Raw genomic sequence first — 20,180 nt, forward strand, 5'->3', positions numbered from 1 at the left:
ATGCGATGTTCTTTGACTCATCACCTTTTTTCATGGGTGTTTATATGCACATATAATCCCGGAAAAAAAAGACACTAGGCAAGGTGTAGAGAACCCAAACGCAATAAATTAAAACTGGATAGAAAATCCTAAAGCAGAAATTTTTTACGACAGTCGAAATAAGGGGGGAGAAGAAAAACAGTATAGATAAGGCAGAAGCAAAAAACATTAGAGGGCAAAAAATTTACGGTTTCAAAGGCAAAGAACAGGATAATCCGAAAGGAAACAAACTCTACATTTCGGGAAAAGAAATACACGGGTTAAATCGATCAGCAATGGCAATGTGTTGAGAATTTGGACGAGGAAAGATAACAGACACAGAGATCAGACCTGCAATAAAAAGATACGAAGCTCTTTTGGCTATCAAAATTAAATATATATATATATAGAGAGAGAGAGAGAGAGAGAGAGAGAGAGAGAGAGAGAGAGAGAGAGAGAGAGAGAGAGAGAGAGAGAGAGAGAGAGCACCTGAACGTCTTCAGGTATAGCAATGGGAAGTGGGGTGTTTGAGGCTAGGTGTGGGGAACAAGAAAAATACGAGGGGGGGCTCCCTTTTTGGGGGGAAATATCCCCTCTGACGATAATATCCCCCCTCTAAGGCTCTGACATTATCTGTTAAGTTTCAAAGGCAAAGAAAATCGTTAAGGTGAATTAATCCTCAAGCATTGAACCATTCTCACAGAAACAGTTAGGGCTGCAACTTGCGCATTGACCCGACCCGAAAATAACATGGGTTGGGTATAGAAATCTTGGGTCCTGGGTAGGGTCGGGCTTTAAATTGGAAAACCCGACTCAATCTTGAGTAGTGCTGGATTTAAAGGAAAAAAAGGCCTAAAACTCGAAACCTGACCCAACTCATATGGGTGTACTATGACTTTCTTAAATATCTCTTGATTAACATAGCAAATTATTTTTCAATATACTAATACAATTGTTTTGAGGTGATTATGTCTGTTATGTGCAAATGTAGTGTTCTTCTTAAATTTATACACTTGATGACATAAATTTAGAGATTTTTGGTGTGAAACTTTATATTTTTTATCTACAATCTTTAAAATTAGTTATCATCCTACGCTAAAAAATGAAAACCCGACCCGAGAAACTATCTTGCATAGGGTTGAGTTTACGAATCTAAGGTTTTTCTATAAAAGTTTAGACCCGACCCTACCAGACCTGATATAATTCTTAGGTATGGTAGGGTTTCGGAAAACCCGACCGGTCCGACCCGAGTTGCACCCCTAGAAACCATTAAAGGGGGATTTTATCCGTTTAGGGGGATATCATTTACCTTTCTAGGGTTGTAGAGTGTGAAAGGACATTGACGTGAGTGTATCTAGTCCCATGTAAAATTTCAGGGGGATTTTATCCGTTTAGGGGGGTCATTTCCCTTCCAAAAAGGTAAAAGTTGTTTTCTGGTAGGATTTTATACGTCAACGGCTGCGATTATACGAACAACGAACACCGTACTGTGGGCCACTGTGTTCGAAGTTTAATTTCGACAGCGAGTCTCTCTCTCTATGAATGACTGAATCTATTTCGAAGTCTCTTAATCAAAACCCTAAACCGTCTCCCCGCCCCCGTCTCTCCCTCGAACTGTCTGGATCAAAACCCTAACAAACACCTCATCTCTCTCTCTCTCTCTCTCTCTCTCTCAAGCATAACAAGTCGCTCCCGATCTCAATCTCGAACCAATAAGACGAAGAAGAAGAAGAAGAAGAAGAAGAAGAAGAAGAAGACGGCTGTTTCACCTGAGGTAACTTTGTTTTCTCCGTCTTTAATATCTATGCGCACATTCTGTTTTGGGGGGAAATATCCCCTCTGACTATCAAATCCCCTCTGTAACGTTATCTGTTAAGTTTCAAAGCAACGAAAATCGTTAAAGGAGATGAATTAATCCTCAAGCAGTTCAGTTGCGCCTTAGAAACGGAAACGGAAACGGAAACGGAAAGGCAAGGAGTCTTATTTTCCACGGAAAAAAACGAGTCGCGTCTTGTGAGTGACAGCAGAACCCTTTTCGACTCCTCTCGCTCTCTCATCTCATCTCCTCTCGCTCTACAATCTCGAGGCCTCCACTCGTCCTTCTTCCCCAACTGGTACGCCTCCTCCCTTTCTTCCTTTCCCCTCTTTTTTGTATTTTTTTTTGGGTTTCAATTGTAGGAGATGCCTGGTTTGGCATGGATCTTTGTTTTTGTTTGGCTTGGTGCTTGGATCTATGTATTTTTGGGGCTTGGTTGTATGCTTTTTTGGGTTTTTCTTTTTCTCTGTTTTTTGTTTTTTGTTTAGATTTTTAACGTGTGATTCTAAACCTAAAACTAGGGTTTGTTCAGATCTGATTTTTATGCTTTGTGTTGTGATTTGATTTTAGGGTCCCTGGTGGGATTTTTTTTAGTATATTTGTTTTAGATGTCTGTTGTTAACCTAAAACTAGGGTTTGTAACGTGTGTTGTTAACCTAAAACTAGGGTTTGGGTGCTTGGAATGTTTGCTGAAATCTTGGAATGTCTTCTTTTTCTGGAGATCTTGGGGTATTAAATGACTGGTTTGCATTGGAGATCTTGGAGTACTTTGATTCATTTTGAATAGGGTCTGGATTTTTGGGTTATTTCATCTTGCACGTCTTTTTTTCATCTTGCTCTGTTTTGTGGTGTGGATTTTGGGTATTAAATGGCTGGTTAGTTCGTTTGATTTGGATTTTGGGTATTAAATCTGGTTTGGGTTTGGGATTATTCTGGTTTGGGTTTCAGATTAATCTGGTTTGGTTTGGGTTCGGATTTACCCCCTGATCTGGTTTGGGTTTGAGATTTATTTGAGTTTTTGGTTTGGGGTTGGGTTGGGATTAATCTGGTTTGCTTTACGCCCAAACGATTTTCTGAATTACGTGACAAATAAGTATAAAAAATGGTGTGATAAAATAAATATATCCCAATTTAAGATTTTTCCTCAAAATGCCGATGTCTTATATATTCACACATAAATCTGAAGGAAAGAAGCAAGGGTTCAATATCGTGCTTAACTATACCATCAACAAGAAAGAAAGTTATCATGTAAAGAAAGCTAAAAGAGCAATATACTTGTAATTATTCCACTCATTAATCCTTAACATTCAAATAGTCACTTTTAAGCAGAGGATCTGAGGGAGCCAACAATGAAGTTCCAGATTGAAGATATAACTGTTTACTTCCCCTATGACCACATCTACCCAGAACAGTACTCTTACATGTTGGACCTAAAACGCGCCTTAGATGCGAAAGGCCATTGCCTTTTGGAAATGCCAACTGGCACTGGAAAGACCATAGCCCTCCTCTCACTCATCACTAGCTATGCCCTTGCTAAACCTTCCAACCCTCCAAAGCTCCTTTACTGCACTCGAACCGTCCATGAGATGGAGAAAACTCTATCTGAGCTCCGCCTCCTTTATGACTATCAGCTTCGCCACCTTGGACCCTCTGCTAAAATCCTCGCTCTAGGTCTCAGCTCCCGCAAGAATCTATGCATCAACCCTTCTGTTGTTTCGTCCACAACCCGTGACTCTGTTGATGCTGGCTGCCGCAAGCTCACTGCCAGCTGGGTCCGTGCCCTTGCTGTCGAGAACCCCAACATACCTACGTGTCCGTTCTTTGAAAATTATGAAAAGTCCGGTGCGGAGGCCCTCCTCCCCCCTGGTGTCTACACATTGCAGGACTTGCGGAGCTTTGGGAAAGAAAAGGGCTGGTGCCCGTATTTCTTGGCTCGGCATATGATACAGTACGCCAATGTTGTTGTGTATAGCTACCAGTATTTGCTTGACCCCAAGGTCGCTGGAGTCATATCGAAAGAGATGCAGAGAGAATGCGTTGTGGTGTTTGATGAAGCCCATAATATTGACAACGTTTGTATTGAGGCGCTTAGTGTGAGTGTGAGGCGTCAAACTCTTGACGGGGCCACCAGGAATCTTAACAAGATTTCACATGAGATCGAAAGGTGCACCTTTCTTCCTTTTTCTCTTTCTCTTTTTCTGTATGGTCTCTTTTCTCTCTTTCCCTGTATATGGTTTTGTGCTTGGAATGTTGTATGGAAGCTCATTGGATGTTCTCTAGATTTACTTTTTTATGCATGACATCTTTGTCTATTTTTTTTTGATATAATTGTAATTTTTTTGGGTACTTGCATCTTATCGGTTGCCTCTTTTGATTTTGTGATATAATATTTATATGGATGCTTCTGAGTTCTGTCAGTATTTTACCCTTGTTAGCTTCATTGGCTCTGGGCTCTTTATGTGATTGAGTTGAGATGTTTCAGTGCATTGCTTTTGCATTGTCCTTTTTCTACATTGAGCTGATTAGATATTTTGGAAATTCTATAAATTTCGGATCCGTTATAAAGATGTGGCACATTGAAATAAGATCAATCTCACTTTTTCAATGTTATGTATTGTTGTTTTTAGTTTTTTACACACTGTCCTAAATATTACTCTGTGGTAGTTTAGTTATTTAGTTGCTGCTCTGTGTTCTATCTATCTGTTTGATTTCAATCCATGGTCAACACTCAAACAGAACTACTGCAGAGATTAAGGTTTTAGGCTGTTGGGCTTATTCTGTAATCAAGGATTTAAATTTCAGTTTCGGTTTCGGTTTTGGACATAGCTGAAACTGAAATTTCGGCTGAAATTCGGTTAAAAAAAAGCAAATTTAATTAATGTACCGAAATTGCCGAAATTTCAGACTCTAGCCAAAATTTTGGATTTTGTTGATTACAGAGGGAGATTGACGAGCTCGGTGGTATTTCGGTTTCAGTCCCTACCGAAATTTAAGACCATGTCTGTAATTACACATTGCTTCTTTAGTCTTTATGCGGTGTCCACGATGTAGTTTCAGACTTGACCAGTCTTCAAACTGTTTGATATGGTAGGAAGGTTCAAGGCCACGGATGCTGGTAGGTTGCGTGCAGAATACAACCGGCTTGTTGAGGGTTTGGCACAAAGAGGGAACTTGCCATGTACGTGTGATATTCTATCCTGGTTAGATATTATCCTTGGGTTTTCTGTCTTTAATAATTGTTGACACTTTCTCATTCTCATTGCAGTAACGGATACTTGGCTCTCTAATCCTGCCTTGCCCGATGATATTTTGAAGGAGGCTGTGCCTGGAAATATTCGACGTGCGGAACATTTTCTATCTGTTTTACGGAGATTAGTACATTATTTGAAGGGGCGTCTGGAAACTGAAAATGTTGAGACTGAAGGACCTGTTCTGTTTGTTGCTTCAATAAATTCTCAGGCTGGAATTGACCAGAAAATGTTGAAATTCTGCTACGATCGTCTGCACTCCCTCATGCTGACTCTCGAAATAACTGATACAGATGAATTTTTGCATATCCAAACTGTCTGTGATTTCGCAACATTGGTTGGGACATACACACAGGGATTTTCTATTATAATTGAACCTTATGACGAGAGAATGCCACATATACCAGACCCTGTATTGCAGGTACGGTTGAACTCAACCTCTTTAATATTTTTAGTTGCCTCTATATGTGTGTGTGTGAGACTGATTATCTGACATTTTCTTGTTATTGTGTTCCAGCTTAGCTGTCATGATGCTTCTCTTGCCATAAAGCCAGTATTCCAACGCTTCCAATCGGTTATTATAACTTCTGGGACTTTAAGCCCGATTGACCTCTACCCGCGTCTTCTTAATTTCAATCCAGTTATCAGTCGAAGTTTTACAATGTCTCTGACAAGGGATTGCATATGTCCAATGGTTTTAACCCGTGGAAGGTGTGAACTATGTAAAATCTAAAAGTTTTTTTTTTCTGGTTGTGGGACATTTTTGGTAGCATTTGTTTTGCGATGTTCTTGATTTTGAATAGAAAGGGTGGTTTTTACCCTCTAGTTCTCTTTATGCATTCAATTGCAAAGTGCATATTCCAAAACTGAGTTTCATTGTGTTGTATCTTATCAGCACAACAATCATGGAAGCTTTCACGTTCATGGAATTTGATGTTTAACATTTCCTAGATTATTTACTTTCCATTTCTAATGTTGTTTTCAGTGATCAACTTCCCGTAAGTACAAAATTTGATATGCGTAGTGATCCTGGTGTTGTGAGGAATTATGGAAGGCTCCTGCTGGAAATGGTGGCTGCTGTCCCAGATGGCATTGTTTGTTTCTTCGTCAGCTACTCATATATGGATGGAATTGTCAATAGTTGGAATGAAATTGGCATTTTACAGGTGAGAATGTGCTGCATCTGGACCTCTTTGGGGGGAAATTTGTTTTGAATTTTCAGGTGAATAGATGTCATTGGATCTTTCTTAAAGTTCTAATTTGGAAATGTAAACACTAAGGGGCTGTTTGGATACGCAGATTTTAGAATCCTGGTTTTAATTGTAAAAGAGGGTTCATGATCAAGCTCTGCATGCTGTCCTGACAGCGTTTCTTGGATTTTAAGTAAGAAATCCAGGTTTTTGAAATCTCTCCCACATCCTGAGATTTCTAAAACCGGGAAACAGGCGATCATCTGCTACCCTCTTGCTGACAGAAAGAAGGGCGAGAAATCAGAAAACGATGGCTGGTCCGCTTCTTCTCTTGTCTCTCATCTACAATTTTGAAGAAATCCCGGATTCTAAAATCCGCGCATCCAAACGGCCCCTAAATTTCTGTAGGAAAAGATTTAGAAATCTTTATCTGCTTCAAATTCTTGCAATGCTCAATTTGGAAATGCAAGCAATAAATTTCTGTAGGAAAAGATTTAGAAATCTTTATCTGCTTCAAGTTCTTGCAATGCTCATTGTACTTGTAGCTTATTGGGTTAAAAGCATGTTTCCAGTTTAGCCTGTTCTGTGTTTGAGCCTCTGAGGAGCCATTATATTGTTTAGTTTTCAAGGGCCTTTATTTTCTGTTATTTCGCATATGCAGAGTCCACACGGAGTGTTGAACATGGGATCAGACAGTCCCTGGCGCTACTGAAAAGCAATTCTTTTGTCATTCATGAATTTAAAGTAATGGCAGTAATGACTGTTGTCGTTTGTATCCATTCCATGAATTTTAAGTAATGGCAGTTTTCGTTTTGGTTAAAAGTGTGCTTGGAGTGCCTGGAGATTGCATGCATGCCATTCTCAAGGGATTTATGAGCTAGTTAGAGTCTCTGCATATTGCTATCCACCTCTGACATGTGGGTGGAGTTGCCACTAGGTGTTTCAATTTGTGAGGAAGATTTGGAGTGAGAAGACCCTAAAAGTGGACCTTTCCAGTCTATCAATATCGTTTGAGGAAGTGGTTTGCTCTCGACCTTGGTCATGTTAAGGAAACGCATGGGTTGATAGTGAGAATGAGGAGGCGGTGGCAGTGGATAAGGAGGATTTTGAGGTGTTGGATTTTTTCAAATGATTTTTTGTGGAGTGCTGATGTCTAAGGCTTTCTTTGATCAAGAGCTTGAGAGTTGGGCTATGGTGCATTGGTGACTCAAAAGCCCAGTGAACACCTTTGTCACAAATATCTCTGATATTTTCAAAATATCTCATTTCAATGGCGACGTTTTGAGAAAACGACAAAATCCCGAAATAATCCCGTGATTTTAGAAATATAGTGATATTTTCATTTTTATCATAAAATATCGCAATAATATCCCGATATTTTTATTTTATATATTTATATATTTTTAAATAATTTTATTTTTACCATGTTTTCCCGATATAAGCCCGAACAAAGTAAAAAAAATTAATATATCCCTAGATTTTCCCTTGCTGGGAAATTCCCGTGAACGATATTTGTGACGTAGGTGAACACGAGGATCTTAAGCAATAATGTGGTTCTATTTTCTTTGTTCTTGGAGGTGTGAGCATCCAAGGTTTTGAGTCTGGGATAGATCAAACCTCAGGACCGCCTGATATCGTTATCCCAGGGGCATCATGATGTCTATCAATGAGCTAGGGCTGTTTGCTAAGAATATTTGGTATCCACCTCATTGTCTGGATCATGAAACGATTATTGTGATGATCACCTTCATTTTTCGGTCAGGCCCTGGAGTTGGATGAGGAGACAAAAATATGCTACTTACTAGATGTCATGATAGTTATGGTATTGGTGCGCAACTGGGTGGTTCCTCAACCCGTGTTGAAAATCTTCATTGAGGGCTTGGTTTTAAATTTCAACCGAAACCGACACAAAACTACCAAAGCGTTTTAAATTTCACAGAAACCGACATGTAACAGCTGAAACGTTTCCATGTCTATCCTCATTGAAACAATATCGGAACTGAAATGCATACTGAAACCAAAATCGTAAGTGCATTAGTGGTATACTATATTAGTATATGTTACATAATTATATCTATATAAATTGAATTTGAAATATGTTGCTTGTACTATTATACATATTATATGAATTACATGTGAAATGTGATTTGTATTGAATTATCAGACTTGTACGACAACGCACGTCATTGTTTGTGTGCGTGCGTGTGTTTATTAAACTGGGTTGAAGGTCCGACATCTAAGTTGAAGAACAAAGCCTTGACTATTGAGCTACGTCATTGGGTGTTTGATGTTATTAAACACTTAACGAATGATTCTCTTGTTTATGTCATGGTTCCTAAGTATGTATTTGTGTTATATCTAACGTTGGTTGTTTTCTCTTTAGTAAAGCTGTCGGTCATTTAAAAAATATGTTGAGGTATTGGTCGTCAACATCCTTCAAGTCTGAATCATAATTGTTTGTAATCCTCACTTGTGTTAGGGAGCTATAGTTCCTAGACTTTGGTATTTTTCATTTATATTGGTTTATTTATCTGCTTTATTACAACCCAATTTTTAACCCACACAATTCAGGTTTGCTTCTCTCTTGTTTCAGATATGTTTTCCTCGACACTCATCTATTGTTTCGCAAATGTTTCAAGTGGTTTTTTAAGATGTTTCTTATATGATTTCGTATCATTTTTTGAATGGTTGATTTCCTATCTCTTCTCCATTTCTCTTTTCTCCTCTATTTTCCCTTTTGTTTCACGTTTCTCTTCTTCTATTCATTTCCTAGACCTGCATCTATGATTTGGACTGTCACTGTATTTTCCAGTTGACATATTCAGTCTAAAATGCCTCATAAAATCTCTTTTTCAGGCCCTTTTTTGGATTTATCTGGACAAATAAAATCTCAATATGAAAGTTCCACAACTTGACCACTATTCTTATTGCAATTTTCTTGAGCGACTTAACTATCGTGTTAACCCCTCCCTTTATTGCAGGATGTAATGCAACATAAACTAGTTTTCATTGAAACTCAGGATGTGGTGGAAACTACTTTGGCTCTAGATAACTATCGTAGGGCCTGTGATTGTGGGAGAGGCGCTGTATTTTTTTCCGTTGCCAGGTATTCATTATCTCATTGTTCCTTTGACATTTTATTTGTTGAATACTTCCAAATGGAAGACAACTCAAAGTTCAAATAAATACCACATCTTCTAGCTCTTGCCCGTCTTTTCAAAATCATGATTAAAGATATGTGTTTTTCATATGTATATTGTTAATGGAAAATATTGACCACTCATATTCTAGATAGAAGACAATTAATCCATCAGCTGGTTGAATTTCTTAATTGATGGTGCAACAGAAATAAAAAAACTGTGTCGACCAGTTTCTCCAAAAGCTTAAGCTGTTGGAGAAGGCGTTATTTATTCTTTTATACTTCAACACTCCCCCTCACGTGTGGGGGAGTGTTGAAGTCCTTGATGCCAACCAAACTTGAGTAAGCAATCTTTAAATGAGAGGGTGGTCCCTTATGAAACCCATGCCGCTGTTTTTGCAATTGAGCTTTTGGCAACAAATGGGTGAAGCTTCCATCTTTCCACTTGCTTGTCATAACATACCTTTTTTAATAGCAATGAAATCATAGAATAAAAAGATAGAAACAAAGCTCAACAGAGGTGATCAGATCGAGGCAACAAAATAAAACATCATCAAAACAAAAGATAACTAGCTACAAGAAAACCTTCTAGGGCCTATGAAATGCAGGCATATGTTCCCTAATTATAAGATTTCTGCTAGAAACTCCCTTATTTTAAGATTTCACTAGAAACTCCCTAATTTTCTATTCGGTCAGCCTCTGCATTTGCTTCTCTTTTAACATGGCCAAATTGAAGGCAGTGTCCTTCAAGTCTATCTAGCACTTCTTCGAATAGGTCCACAAGCTTCCAAAAAAATCCCACACCCTTATTAATCCATCTAATCACATTTAGAGAATCACCTTCAATATTGTATGTGAGTCAAGTATTGTCGGAATCAACTCTAGATAACAATTGTAGCCTTTGTCTTTCACTTGAAATTGAGCTATTTACAGTCCATTATTCCACACAAACAAGATTGAATATTAATAGCCACAGAAAACAAATTTGTGTAAGCTTTATTTGCAAGATACATCCAAACATATTTATGTTTCTTTAGATGAGCATCCTTTCTTCGCATAATGTCATAAAGTTCCATAGTGCGTGCCTTTACTTTGCTAATATCTTTGTTGGATCTTGCACTTCCTAAATTATTCCATTGAGGTACTTCGCGAACCAACTTGGTTGTTGGAGTCCGTTGTAGTGTAGACTTTGTTTGACATTGGCAACCTTAGGACTGGTCCTAAGTGGCAAGTTATTCTGCTTTCCACTTCCGCCACCATTGTGGACTCTTCTTTTTCTGTTTATGTCTTCCTCTTGGTTTCCAAGATCCCAAGCCCTTTAGTTGTTGCATTCCCTCGAGTAGAGGAGTTTTTTGCTTCCTTCAAGTGAATCTCAATATTGTACAACCTCTCTACCAGCTTAATAGCATATTATCTTTGAGTGAATTTTCCCTTGTAAGCCCTTCCGCTTTGAGTTGCCATAGAAAAAGATAGGGTTTGATACCACTTGGTGTAGGACTGGCTAGAAAGATTGACTCAAGGTTTAAAATTTCAGTTTCGGTATCAGTTTAGGCGTCAGCCGAAACCGAAATTTCGGCCAAAATTCGGTATTAGAAAAAAAAATCGGCCAAATCCGAATTTTTTGGCTAAATTTGGGAATAACAGTTGATTTTGGATTTTTTTTAAACAATTACATTTTCCCAAAATTTTGGCCGAAATTTCAAAACTTCGGAAATTTCGGCCGGAATCTGGACCGACACCGAAATTGGTACTTTTGGTGTTGGTCCGAACCAACATCGTGTCGGTCGAAATTTAGAACCACAGATTGACTTAAGACTGCTGTTTTTAATCACAACAATATGATTTAAGGATAAAAGGCTAAGGTTGGAGTCATAGTTGAGGGGTTCTGATGTAAAGGAATTAATGGACGTATATCTATAGGGTTGAGACTATTAGGAGCCTTGGAGGGACCTGTGGAAGTGGCATGGTTAGGACTTAGCAGTTAGGACTGGGAGATGGGACAGGTTTATGGTGGCTGATTGGGTCTGAACTGGAGTTAGGGTGATCCATTGGTTGCGAAAGGGTTTAGGGTGATTAGTAAGGGAGTTGGGACAGTAGAAATAGGTTTTAGGACTGTTATTGGAGTTATGGCAGATCTGGAAAGGGGGCTTCTTTTATGCTTCGTTTAGTTGCTAGTAAAAAACAAAAATCCATTGGATTTTTGTGGAAAAAGGGAGGTGACATCAGCATTATCTTGGAAGTCTCCCATGTAATTTTCTAGGGAATGGTGCTCTCTCTTTCTCTCACTTCCCTCTCTCTCCACTCATAATGACACCCTTGCTAATAAATGCTTGTTCCCTCCCTTGTCTCCTCCCTTTTTCCATGAAAATTCAAGGGAATTTTTTTTTACTTGCAACCAAACGAAGCATTATGGTTTTTCTTGAATTTGCAGGACAGTTTGGGTGGTCGATGGGATAGTAGCTTTTTTTGCTCTGAACTTCTTCTCGCCTGTGTTTCTGCTATTATCTACCCTCAACTCCCCAAAAAAAATCCCAATTCAGTTTGTGATGGGAGTAGGGACTATAAGTTTACAGCCACAAGCTTGATGCTTCAACCACCCAGTAAAGTCTCTTGGAAATTCTTTGGCAAGTCTCTGTTTATAGGAGTAAAGTCTACAGGAATATCTGTTCTCAGAAAATTCTCAGAAAAATCTGAGATAAAATTCTTGACTACTAGACCAAGGATGCAATGTTTCCCTTATAATTTTCCATTTTGCTGATGTAACAAACTACATAAGCCTTTGTAGTTGCGGGTCAGGCCATCTTGATATTCTCCTTTGCTCTTCTTTCGTACTAACATTCTGCAACTGATTCAATGCCAAAAACCTAGACATCTCAAATAAGCTATGGTTGGACAAGTGGCAGGCACTTGCATGAATCAGATCACATGCCTTGTTGTTTTGTTTTTATGTTTGCAGACCCCCTACTGTTGCTCCATTATTTTTTCATTAATTTTTTTGTTACTCCCAACACACCAAATTAATCCCAATTCTCTGGCGACCCCTATTTTATTCTAAAAATGTGTGTCCTATGCAGGGGAAAAGTAGCTGAAGGTATAGATTTTGATCGACATTATGGCAGACTTGTGATCATGTTTGGGGTTCCTTTTCAGTACACGCTGAGCAGGTGCGTGGTCCACTTTTATTTGAGATTTGCTTATTGTCCCAGTTGATTCATCTTTGATTCAGTTTTTTTTTCTGGACCTCCCAAAATTGAAGAGGTTTGTTCTTTTTCAATAAATGGCAAATTTATTAAAGAAAAAAAAGGACAAAAATTTTAAAAATGGGAAAAGAATGATAGGTAGTCAACTCTGGCCTAGAAACATCTTTTTTTATCAATTAATTCTTTCCTCTTGCAAAATAGTTTAGAAGAAACACCCAAACATCTAGCCAACTCAAATATTACATCAATAATTACCTTCCCACCAATGCCTTACTCAGCAGGGAAATCAATGGAGAAAATGAAGAATAAATAAAAAAAGGGCGGCCCAGTGCACGAGGCTCCCGCCATTGCGGGGTCTGGGAGGGCTAGATGTACGCTGCCTTACCCCTGCTTTGCAGAGAGGCTGTTTCCGAGAGGGAAAATGAAAAATAAGACCTTTTAATTCTAATTGTCCTAGGAATAGAATCTTACCTCATCACCTTTATCATTTCTAGAAAACACCTCAGATACTGACCTTTGGATTTATCCAAAGAACTACAACCAAATTTAGTTTTAGGATACTAGTGGGAGGGGCCACCTGTCAAGCAGCATACCCATATACTATTGATTTTTCTCGCATTTCTCTCTAATTTCAGTAAGATCTTGAACTGAACAACCCAAAATTGTTTCCTTGCTAGTGCCTTCGGACCTTTTAATGTGTCTCACAGAAGCTCCGATGGAGAAGAGTTGTATGTTTATAGATTCTCTTGTTCCTTCCATTCCAAATATCTTAGAAGATCACATGAGGGATGAAGCATCATAAGATTTGACACGTCGCCAAATTGTCCCCCTGATTCCTAAACGTCCAACTTTTTTGCTCAAAAGGCCCGCCTTTCTTCAAATAAATCAAGAAATATTCGCAAGCCCAAACTTGTTGTTCTTTTACTTGTCGTCAGGATCTCACAATCATTGGTCCATCCCTTGATCACTCCTGACTCCTATTGGAATGGTCAGAACATTCAACAAAAGGTTTCAACCCTATGAGATACCAATCCCTCGAATCTTGGCAATTGAAGACAAATTACCATAACCTGAAGAAACGACTCGAAAATCAGACTTGATGAAGAATAAACCTTGATGATCATAGGCCGAAACTCACTTATCAAACCTTGATGATCATTGGCCCAAACCTTGACATACACTTGATAAAGAAAGTTTCTTTTAAAGTTGTTGATTCTGTTACTGAGCTTTAAGTCTTGTTTTTCTTTTTATGCATCTTGTTTGAGAGACAAAGCTTTTCTTTTTCCAGAATATTGCTCGCCAGATTAGAGTATTTACGAGAGACTTTTCAGATAAAAGAAGGAGATTTTCTGACATTCGATGCCTTGGTATGTCCCGATACTGTTATGTTCATATTGTCATGTTTTATTTGAACTCGGTTCTTTAATTATGCTAAGTAATTTAACTTCTGAAGTCTATTGTTATATATGAAAATATGAACTTCATTAATGGGATAACCTTTCGGCAGAGGCAAGCAGCACAATGTGTAGGCCGGGTCATTCGTTCAAAGGCAGATTATGGAATGATGATTTTTGCGGACAAAAGGTTTGCAATTTTTATCTGCATCTTTTATTACTGGTATTGTTTCCAAATAAACAACCTCTGGCACATTGATAATTCTGAAAATAGTCTAGTTGTCCTTTTTTTAGTCTCAGGTGCGAGGCTTGCTAGCTTCAAACTACTCTCTTGACATTGCACAGCCTATATTGATGATGACTAGGTTTGTTGCCCAAATAAGTTGTGTTCATTAGTTTATTGGATATTTTTTGTTGGTAGAAATTTGATTCCAAAGAAAAACCAAAAGTAGGACCCCACATTGATGCAGATGCAGTGTCCTGTAACGAAGCATGTGAAGATTGTCACTTTCTTAGGGCTCAAGTGCACATAGGATCTCCTAAGATGATTTTGCAGATTACTAGGACCAAATTGATGGTTCTATTGTTACTGCCCTGATTCAGCAGTAATGTTTGTTTCCGTGTGCTTCAGTTAAATCCTTGATCCTATCAAATCGAATTAATTCTCATTATATCCATGCCCAGGGATACTTTGGTGAGATACTTCGGAGACTTGATTAAGTGTTCCCCAGTTGGCTAAATCTTTCTATTCCTCAGTGGTCCCCCAACTACCAAAGATGATTTTCGTAAAATTTGGAGCATTCCCTCTTTTCCTAGATCAATGCTTTTTTATGGTGTGCAATTCACAGTAAGATCCTAATTGGGGACCAGTTATTCTAGAGAAATACATGTGATTAGTTAGTTTGTATACTCTGCAGTTTCACGAGGGAAACTCACGATGATATCTTGATTAAGTGTCTATGGTCATCCCACATCTGTTTTTTATTTGAATGGCAACAATTCGTTAGAACCATTTAAAAAAAAAAACACTTCATTAGAAAATAAAGGGCTAGGCTCGGGGGGCCGAGATGGTTAAAATACACAACACAACCAGAGAAAGACCAAAACATCAAAATTCATGGAGGAAGGTAGTCAAAAGTCTCTATACTAGCTCTATCTACCCAAGAGCGAGCGACCCTGTCTGCTTTGCTATTAGCCTAACGACAAACATGCTGAAAAGTAATAATGCCCCTCAATCCGATCTAAAATCTCTTCAATTGCATTGGCGAATCTCATGTTTCATCCACCGGATAACGTTGCTTGAGTCGCCTTCTACTGTTAGGTTGCCAAGTTCTCTGTGCTACACCAGCCTAATCCCAAACTTCAAGGCTTGCACTTATCCCAGACTGGAGTGGGAGACCTTCTAATAGTGGATTCAGATATCCCCCTGAATTCCCGAAGGATACTGGCCCAATGGACAATCATCGAAAGCGCTTGTTGCTGAATAGAAATGAATTTTCCTCAACTCGAAGAACCTTTGAAGACCCGGCTATTCCTTTCAAGATCATCCAGATCACTTCAAGAAGGCCATCTCCACAGAATACAACCCCTCCTAGCCCAAGGGGCAAAGTTCCACATCTCAAACAAATCTGCAAAGCGAAAAGGGAGGACCAAGACGGTGCCAAACAGATTTAGGATAAAAAACCCAATTTCTCTGTCCGCTTTGAAATGGATAAAGAGTTAGTCCATGGTCTCCTCCGCCTTGAGACATATAGTGCAATGGTTGACGACGATAACATTACATTTTTGCAGGAAGAGGTAGCCAACACGAGGCGGTAGAAAGAATGGCCTAAGAAACACCATCACGTGCCCAAATCCAAATTCTCTTATCCTTCCCCTCCCTTCTAATGAAAGTCGAATTAAGAATGTCCTTGAAAGAGACCACCCTCTCAATCTCTTATCAAAGAAAAGTCTACAGAACTCGACCTCCTTAGTCAATGATGACGTTAGTAATTTCCCTCTGGTTTGCCATCCAAAAGAGGTTCGGAAATAAGTCTTTCAGAGGCTTCTCACAACACCACACATTAGATCAAAACCACACTGTCACCTTTGCGGACCTTGTGCCAAATCCCTCTGAGAAAAGGGTACTGAATCTTTAGAATGTGTCTCTATGCCGTGATGCCATGGTTACTATATATGTCTATGTCTGACAGATTCCAACCACAAAATTGGCCCTGTAGTTCTTGTCAATGACCCGCATCTAGAAAGAGAACTCTCCTCATCGAATCTCCACAAACACTTACCCAAGAACCGTGTTCAGGGCTTTAAGGTGTCTGATGCCCAGACCTCCAGTCTTCTTGGGCTGACAAACTTCAATTAACTGTAGGGTAAAGCTGTTCGATGTGCTTAAGAACCACAATAGTGCACTTGAATAGAGTCATGTAATAATTAGGAAGATTAGACAAAGCCAATTTGATCAAGGTGATCTTGCCACCACAGGAGAGGAGAGTCCTCTTCCATGAGGAGAGGTGAGTCCCCTCTCTTCTCAATGATTGGGTCGGACACCCCTTTTTAGGCCTTCTGCCACATAAAGGTAAACCAAGATATCTGATAGGGAGCTACTCCACCCTACACCCCAAAAAGTGGAAAATTTAGAACTCTCCTCACTGAGATGAAGTGCATATCATGATCAATTTACTAAAATTGATTCTCTGGCCAATCACCACCTTGTAACATCAAAAGACAACTTTCAGATTCTTAATTTCATTGTCCTCCGAACTGCTAAACACATTCGTGTCATCAATGTACTGGAAATGAGTGATCTCCACTCCTAGCAATCCCATCCTGAAGCCATTAATTAACTCGCAACTCTTAGACTTCTTCAAGATTCTACTTGAAGAATCAGCCATCAAAGTCAACAGGAAAGGGGACAATGAATCTGTTATAACCTAAGTTATCTTGATTTAAGTTATTAATATGTAAGTTGATATGGCCCATCATTGGATGGCCCTAGGGACCTCTTTGCAATATTTTTATAGGAATAGCTACACTGCCAAACGTATGCAGTCTATTTGTCTGCAATGGCTTGCTTATTATTGTTGGTATGTATCATATGTTTATTCACTGTTGCACTGTAATATATCAATGGTGCATCTGATGGGAAACTTGCTTTCCTTGCAGATATAGTCGCCATGACAAGCGCTCTAAGTTGCCTGGCTGGATATTGTCACATTTACGTGATGCCCACCTCAACCTAAGCACCGACATGGCTGTTCATATAGCTCGCGAGGTGTGTCTATGCTGGCATTTTTAATTCATCACCATTCACTCTGTTACTATTTTTAATGTTATTTGTTTGACATTTAGAACCGGTTTCTGTGGTTGACGCAGTTCCTTCGGAAGATGGCCCAACCATACGATAAGGCCGGAGGAAGTGGCAAGAAGACCCTTTTGTCGCAAGAAGACTTGGAGAAAATGGAGGGCACTGCTGATATGTTTTGAGGATCACGCGCTGTTTCTTCTCCTACATAGTACGGCCCTCAAGAGGAAAGGCTTTCAAAATTTCTAGTTTCAACAGGCAGTGCTGGTCTCATGGGTAAGGGTGTTTCACATTTCTTCTTTGCATGGTATAGGTGATGTACAGTAGTTCCAGATTTTGTTAGTGCTGGTATCCGACTCAAGTGAATGGGTTTGTGGGGCGCTTGTAAGGGTGTCAATTTTAGCTCGGGCTCGGAGGCTCGCTCGAGCTCGGCTCAAAAAAAGCTCGGCTCGAGCTCGGCTCGAATCCTTAACGAGCCGAGCCGAGCTGAGCCGGCTCGTTAAGCTTAACGAGCCGAGCCCGAGTTAGGCCAGGCTCGGCTCGGCTCGTTAAAGCTCGTCAAGTCAACATCATCTGCAAAAATAAAAACAACGTACTGAGGGTAGGTATGTCATGTCAACATCATCGGCAAATCAAACGGTTTGAAATTAATTTTGTCTCGTAATTGTCATAACTTTTAACATTGTTTGGTATTTTTTTCTTAATTGTCATAACATACTAGCTTTTCTTGGTAATTTTTCATTTTAAACTTTATAAATCAGTTATTTTACTTTTTCTCGATAAACCCAAGCTCGATAAAGCTCGCGAGCCTGGCCGAGCGTGGCCGAGCCCGAGCCTAGCCTAGCCTTTGAGCTTAATGAGCCGAGCCGAGCCTGGCCAAGCTCGGCTCGGCTCGGCTCGTTTACACCCCTAGGCGCTTGGGAGTCATGGTGTACTTGAATGGGGTTGCAAAGGTGTGGAGTACATGAAAGGATAGACCTTCTGGTATGCACATCCCAGCATACAGGTGGCTGGTCAAGATTGCACAAGCTTGGATTTGCATTGCCTAAAAACAGCTGAGATTGGAGGGTCTATATCGCGAGATCGATACGCTATAAAAATGAAACAATACTTAAACACTCAACAATCATAAGTCTTCAAATTGGATTGTTAGGATGGTCTGATGTAGGGGTGTAAACGAGCCGAGCCGAGCTGAGCTTGGTCAGGCTCGGCTCGGCTCGTTAAGCTCAGAGGCTAGGCTCGGGCCTGGTTCGGGCTCGGCTCGGCCAGGCTCGCGAGCTTTATCGAGTTTCGCACATGGCACAGGTTGGTAGCATAAGCAAAGGTCGGTAGCAAAAGTAGAGAAAAAAAAAGTAATCATGACAGAGAAAAAGATAAATAGCTGATTTATAAAGTTTAAAATGAAAAATTACCAAGAAAAGTTAGTATGTTATGACAATTAAGTAAAAAATACCAAAAAATGTTAAATGTTATGACAACTACGGGACAAAATTAATTTCATTTGATTTGCCGATGATGTTGACATGACATACCTACCCTTAGTACGGTTGTTTTTATTTTTGCAGATGATGTTGACTTGACGAGCTTTAACGAGCCGAGCCTGGCCTAACTCGGGCTCGGCTCGGCTCGGCTCGTTAAGGATTCGAGCCGAGCTCGAGCGAGCCTCCGAGCCCGAGCTAAAATTGACACCCTTAGTCTGATGGTTGGTTTATTTAAGACATGACCTGTATAGGATCGACCATTCACATGTGAGGGTTGAATTCTATCGAGAACTGTTTTGTTCTTAAAAAAATCAGTCAAAAAACCTTTGCTAAAACAAAAAAAATGGGCAAGGAAATTCATTGAAGCCTTCTGGTGAACCATTTTTACTTGAAAATTTTGGTTACCAGACTTTGCAAATTCAACTTTCACTAAGTTCTTGTTCTAGGAAAAAATTCTCAGCACAGTGAAAACTGAGCTCAAAGGAATGATGTAATAGTTTGAGCTCAATTAATATATTTATCCTTAGGCCCTGTTTGTCTTGTATCATGCATGATTCAAAATAGGGATTTGCTAACGTCCATCGCATACTGTCCATCGCAGATGGTCTTTTGCATGTCAGATCAGGCACACAGGTCTCTTTACCAAACCTTTGTGTTCTAGATTCGAGGTTTTGCTTTTCAAAGCCTTACAAGGTTGCATTAGGCAACCATTCTCTTGATTCTCATTCTTAAATCAAGATTCAGAATGTATTTTTTTGAGTGCCTTTAACATATGACTACGCACTAGTCGAATTTGCACTTTTATTCTGAAATTCAACCGATCGGGCTTACCATGTATTTAATCAATGAGATGATTCCTCTATTGATTAACAGATAAAGTTGGCTATTTATAATATTCTTGTTTAGTTTCTTTCTCTGTGAATCATAGAGCAATTCATATTATTTACCACCATATTAACATCATAAACATATCTCTTAAGATAATTATATTCATAAGTAAACGTTAAAAGTAGAGATCAACTGTAAGTTTGGTAGGGTTGGTGCGTAACTCGTTTCAATTCGTAAGATCTTCAGCTTGTGTGGGGACTCTAAACAGAATGTAATGGAAGCTAGATCACCCTCGGGCGAGCATTGTGGTGATTAAAAACTACATATAAGTAACTAAGCAACTGTTCACGTTCAATGGCGGACAATATACATTATTGGATTTTATGATTATGTGATCAATTTGGACTATAAGGGATCCAAAGCAAGGGCTATCGAATGAGCGGCTCGGATCAAACAAAGCCTAGAGGGTGCTACATTAGGTCGCCCTCAACCGCGGCATTCGTCCTCCTTAATTTATTTTCCTTTAAATAGTTTTATTAAGATTTCTTATACGTTGTTGGAGAATGGA

At 39.4% G+C, this 20,180-nt stretch overlaps 1 protein-coding gene across 4 annotated transcripts; it reads left to right on the forward strand.

The window, feature by feature from the left end:
- The first annotated feature begins 1,718 nt into the window (after positions 1-1,718).
- Positions 1,719-19,706, forward strand: UVH6 (RAD3-like DNA-binding helicase protein). Of its 4 annotated transcripts, XM_077362324.1 has the most exons (14): positions 1,719-2,132; positions 3,164-3,998; positions 4,930-5,012; positions 5,100-5,503; positions 5,600-5,793; positions 6,068-6,248; positions 9,254-9,378; positions 12,486-12,575; positions 13,900-13,978; positions 14,119-14,195; positions 17,165-17,273; positions 17,375-17,514; positions 17,617-17,681; positions 18,217-18,473. In XM_077362324.1, exons 2-12 carry the CDS (start codon positions 3,184-3,186, stop codon positions 17,483-17,485), a joined length of 2,268 nt encoding a protein of 755 aa, XP_077218439.1. In that variant the 5' UTR covers positions 1,719-2,132; positions 3,164-3,183; the 3' UTR covers positions 17,486-17,514; positions 17,617-17,681; positions 18,217-18,473. The 4 variants fall into 4 exon arrangements, with proteins under 4 accessions (XP_077218439.1, XP_077218438.1, XP_077218440.1 ...); XM_077362323.1 differs by lacking the exons at positions 17,617-17,681; positions 18,217-18,473 and adding an exon at positions 19,386-19,706 and having other exon boundaries at positions 3,150-3,998; positions 17,375-17,579; XM_077362325.1 differs by lacking the exons at positions 17,617-17,681; positions 18,217-18,473 and adding an exon at positions 19,386-19,706 and having other exon boundaries at positions 9,293-9,378; positions 17,375-17,579.
- Positions 19,707-20,180: the final 474 nt, after the last annotated feature.

Source organism: Tasmannia lanceolata, unplaced genomic scaffold (assembly GCF_043159265.1).
Source record: "Tasmannia lanceolata isolate RefF3 unplaced genomic scaffold, GAP_Taslan_0.1 ptg000019l, whole genome shotgun sequence".
Classification (NCBI taxonomy): domain Eukaryota; kingdom Viridiplantae; phylum Streptophyta; class Magnoliopsida; order Canellales; family Winteraceae; genus Tasmannia; species Tasmannia lanceolata.

Excerpts from the sequence above, each read along its gene's own strand:
- UVH6 (XM_077362323.1), top strand. The coding sequence starts at position 3,184 with ATGAAGTTCCAGATTGAAGATATAACTGTTTACTTCCCCTATGACCAC. Across the intron at positions 5,504-5,599 it reads TACCAGACCCTGTATTGCAG|CTTAGCTGTCATGATGCTTC; the intron begins GTACGGTTGAAC and ends ATTGTGTTCCAG. Across the intron at positions 14,196-17,164 it reads ATGATTTTTGCGGACAAAAG|ATATAGTCGCCATGACAAGC; the intron begins GTTTGCAATTTT and ends CTTTCCTTGCAG.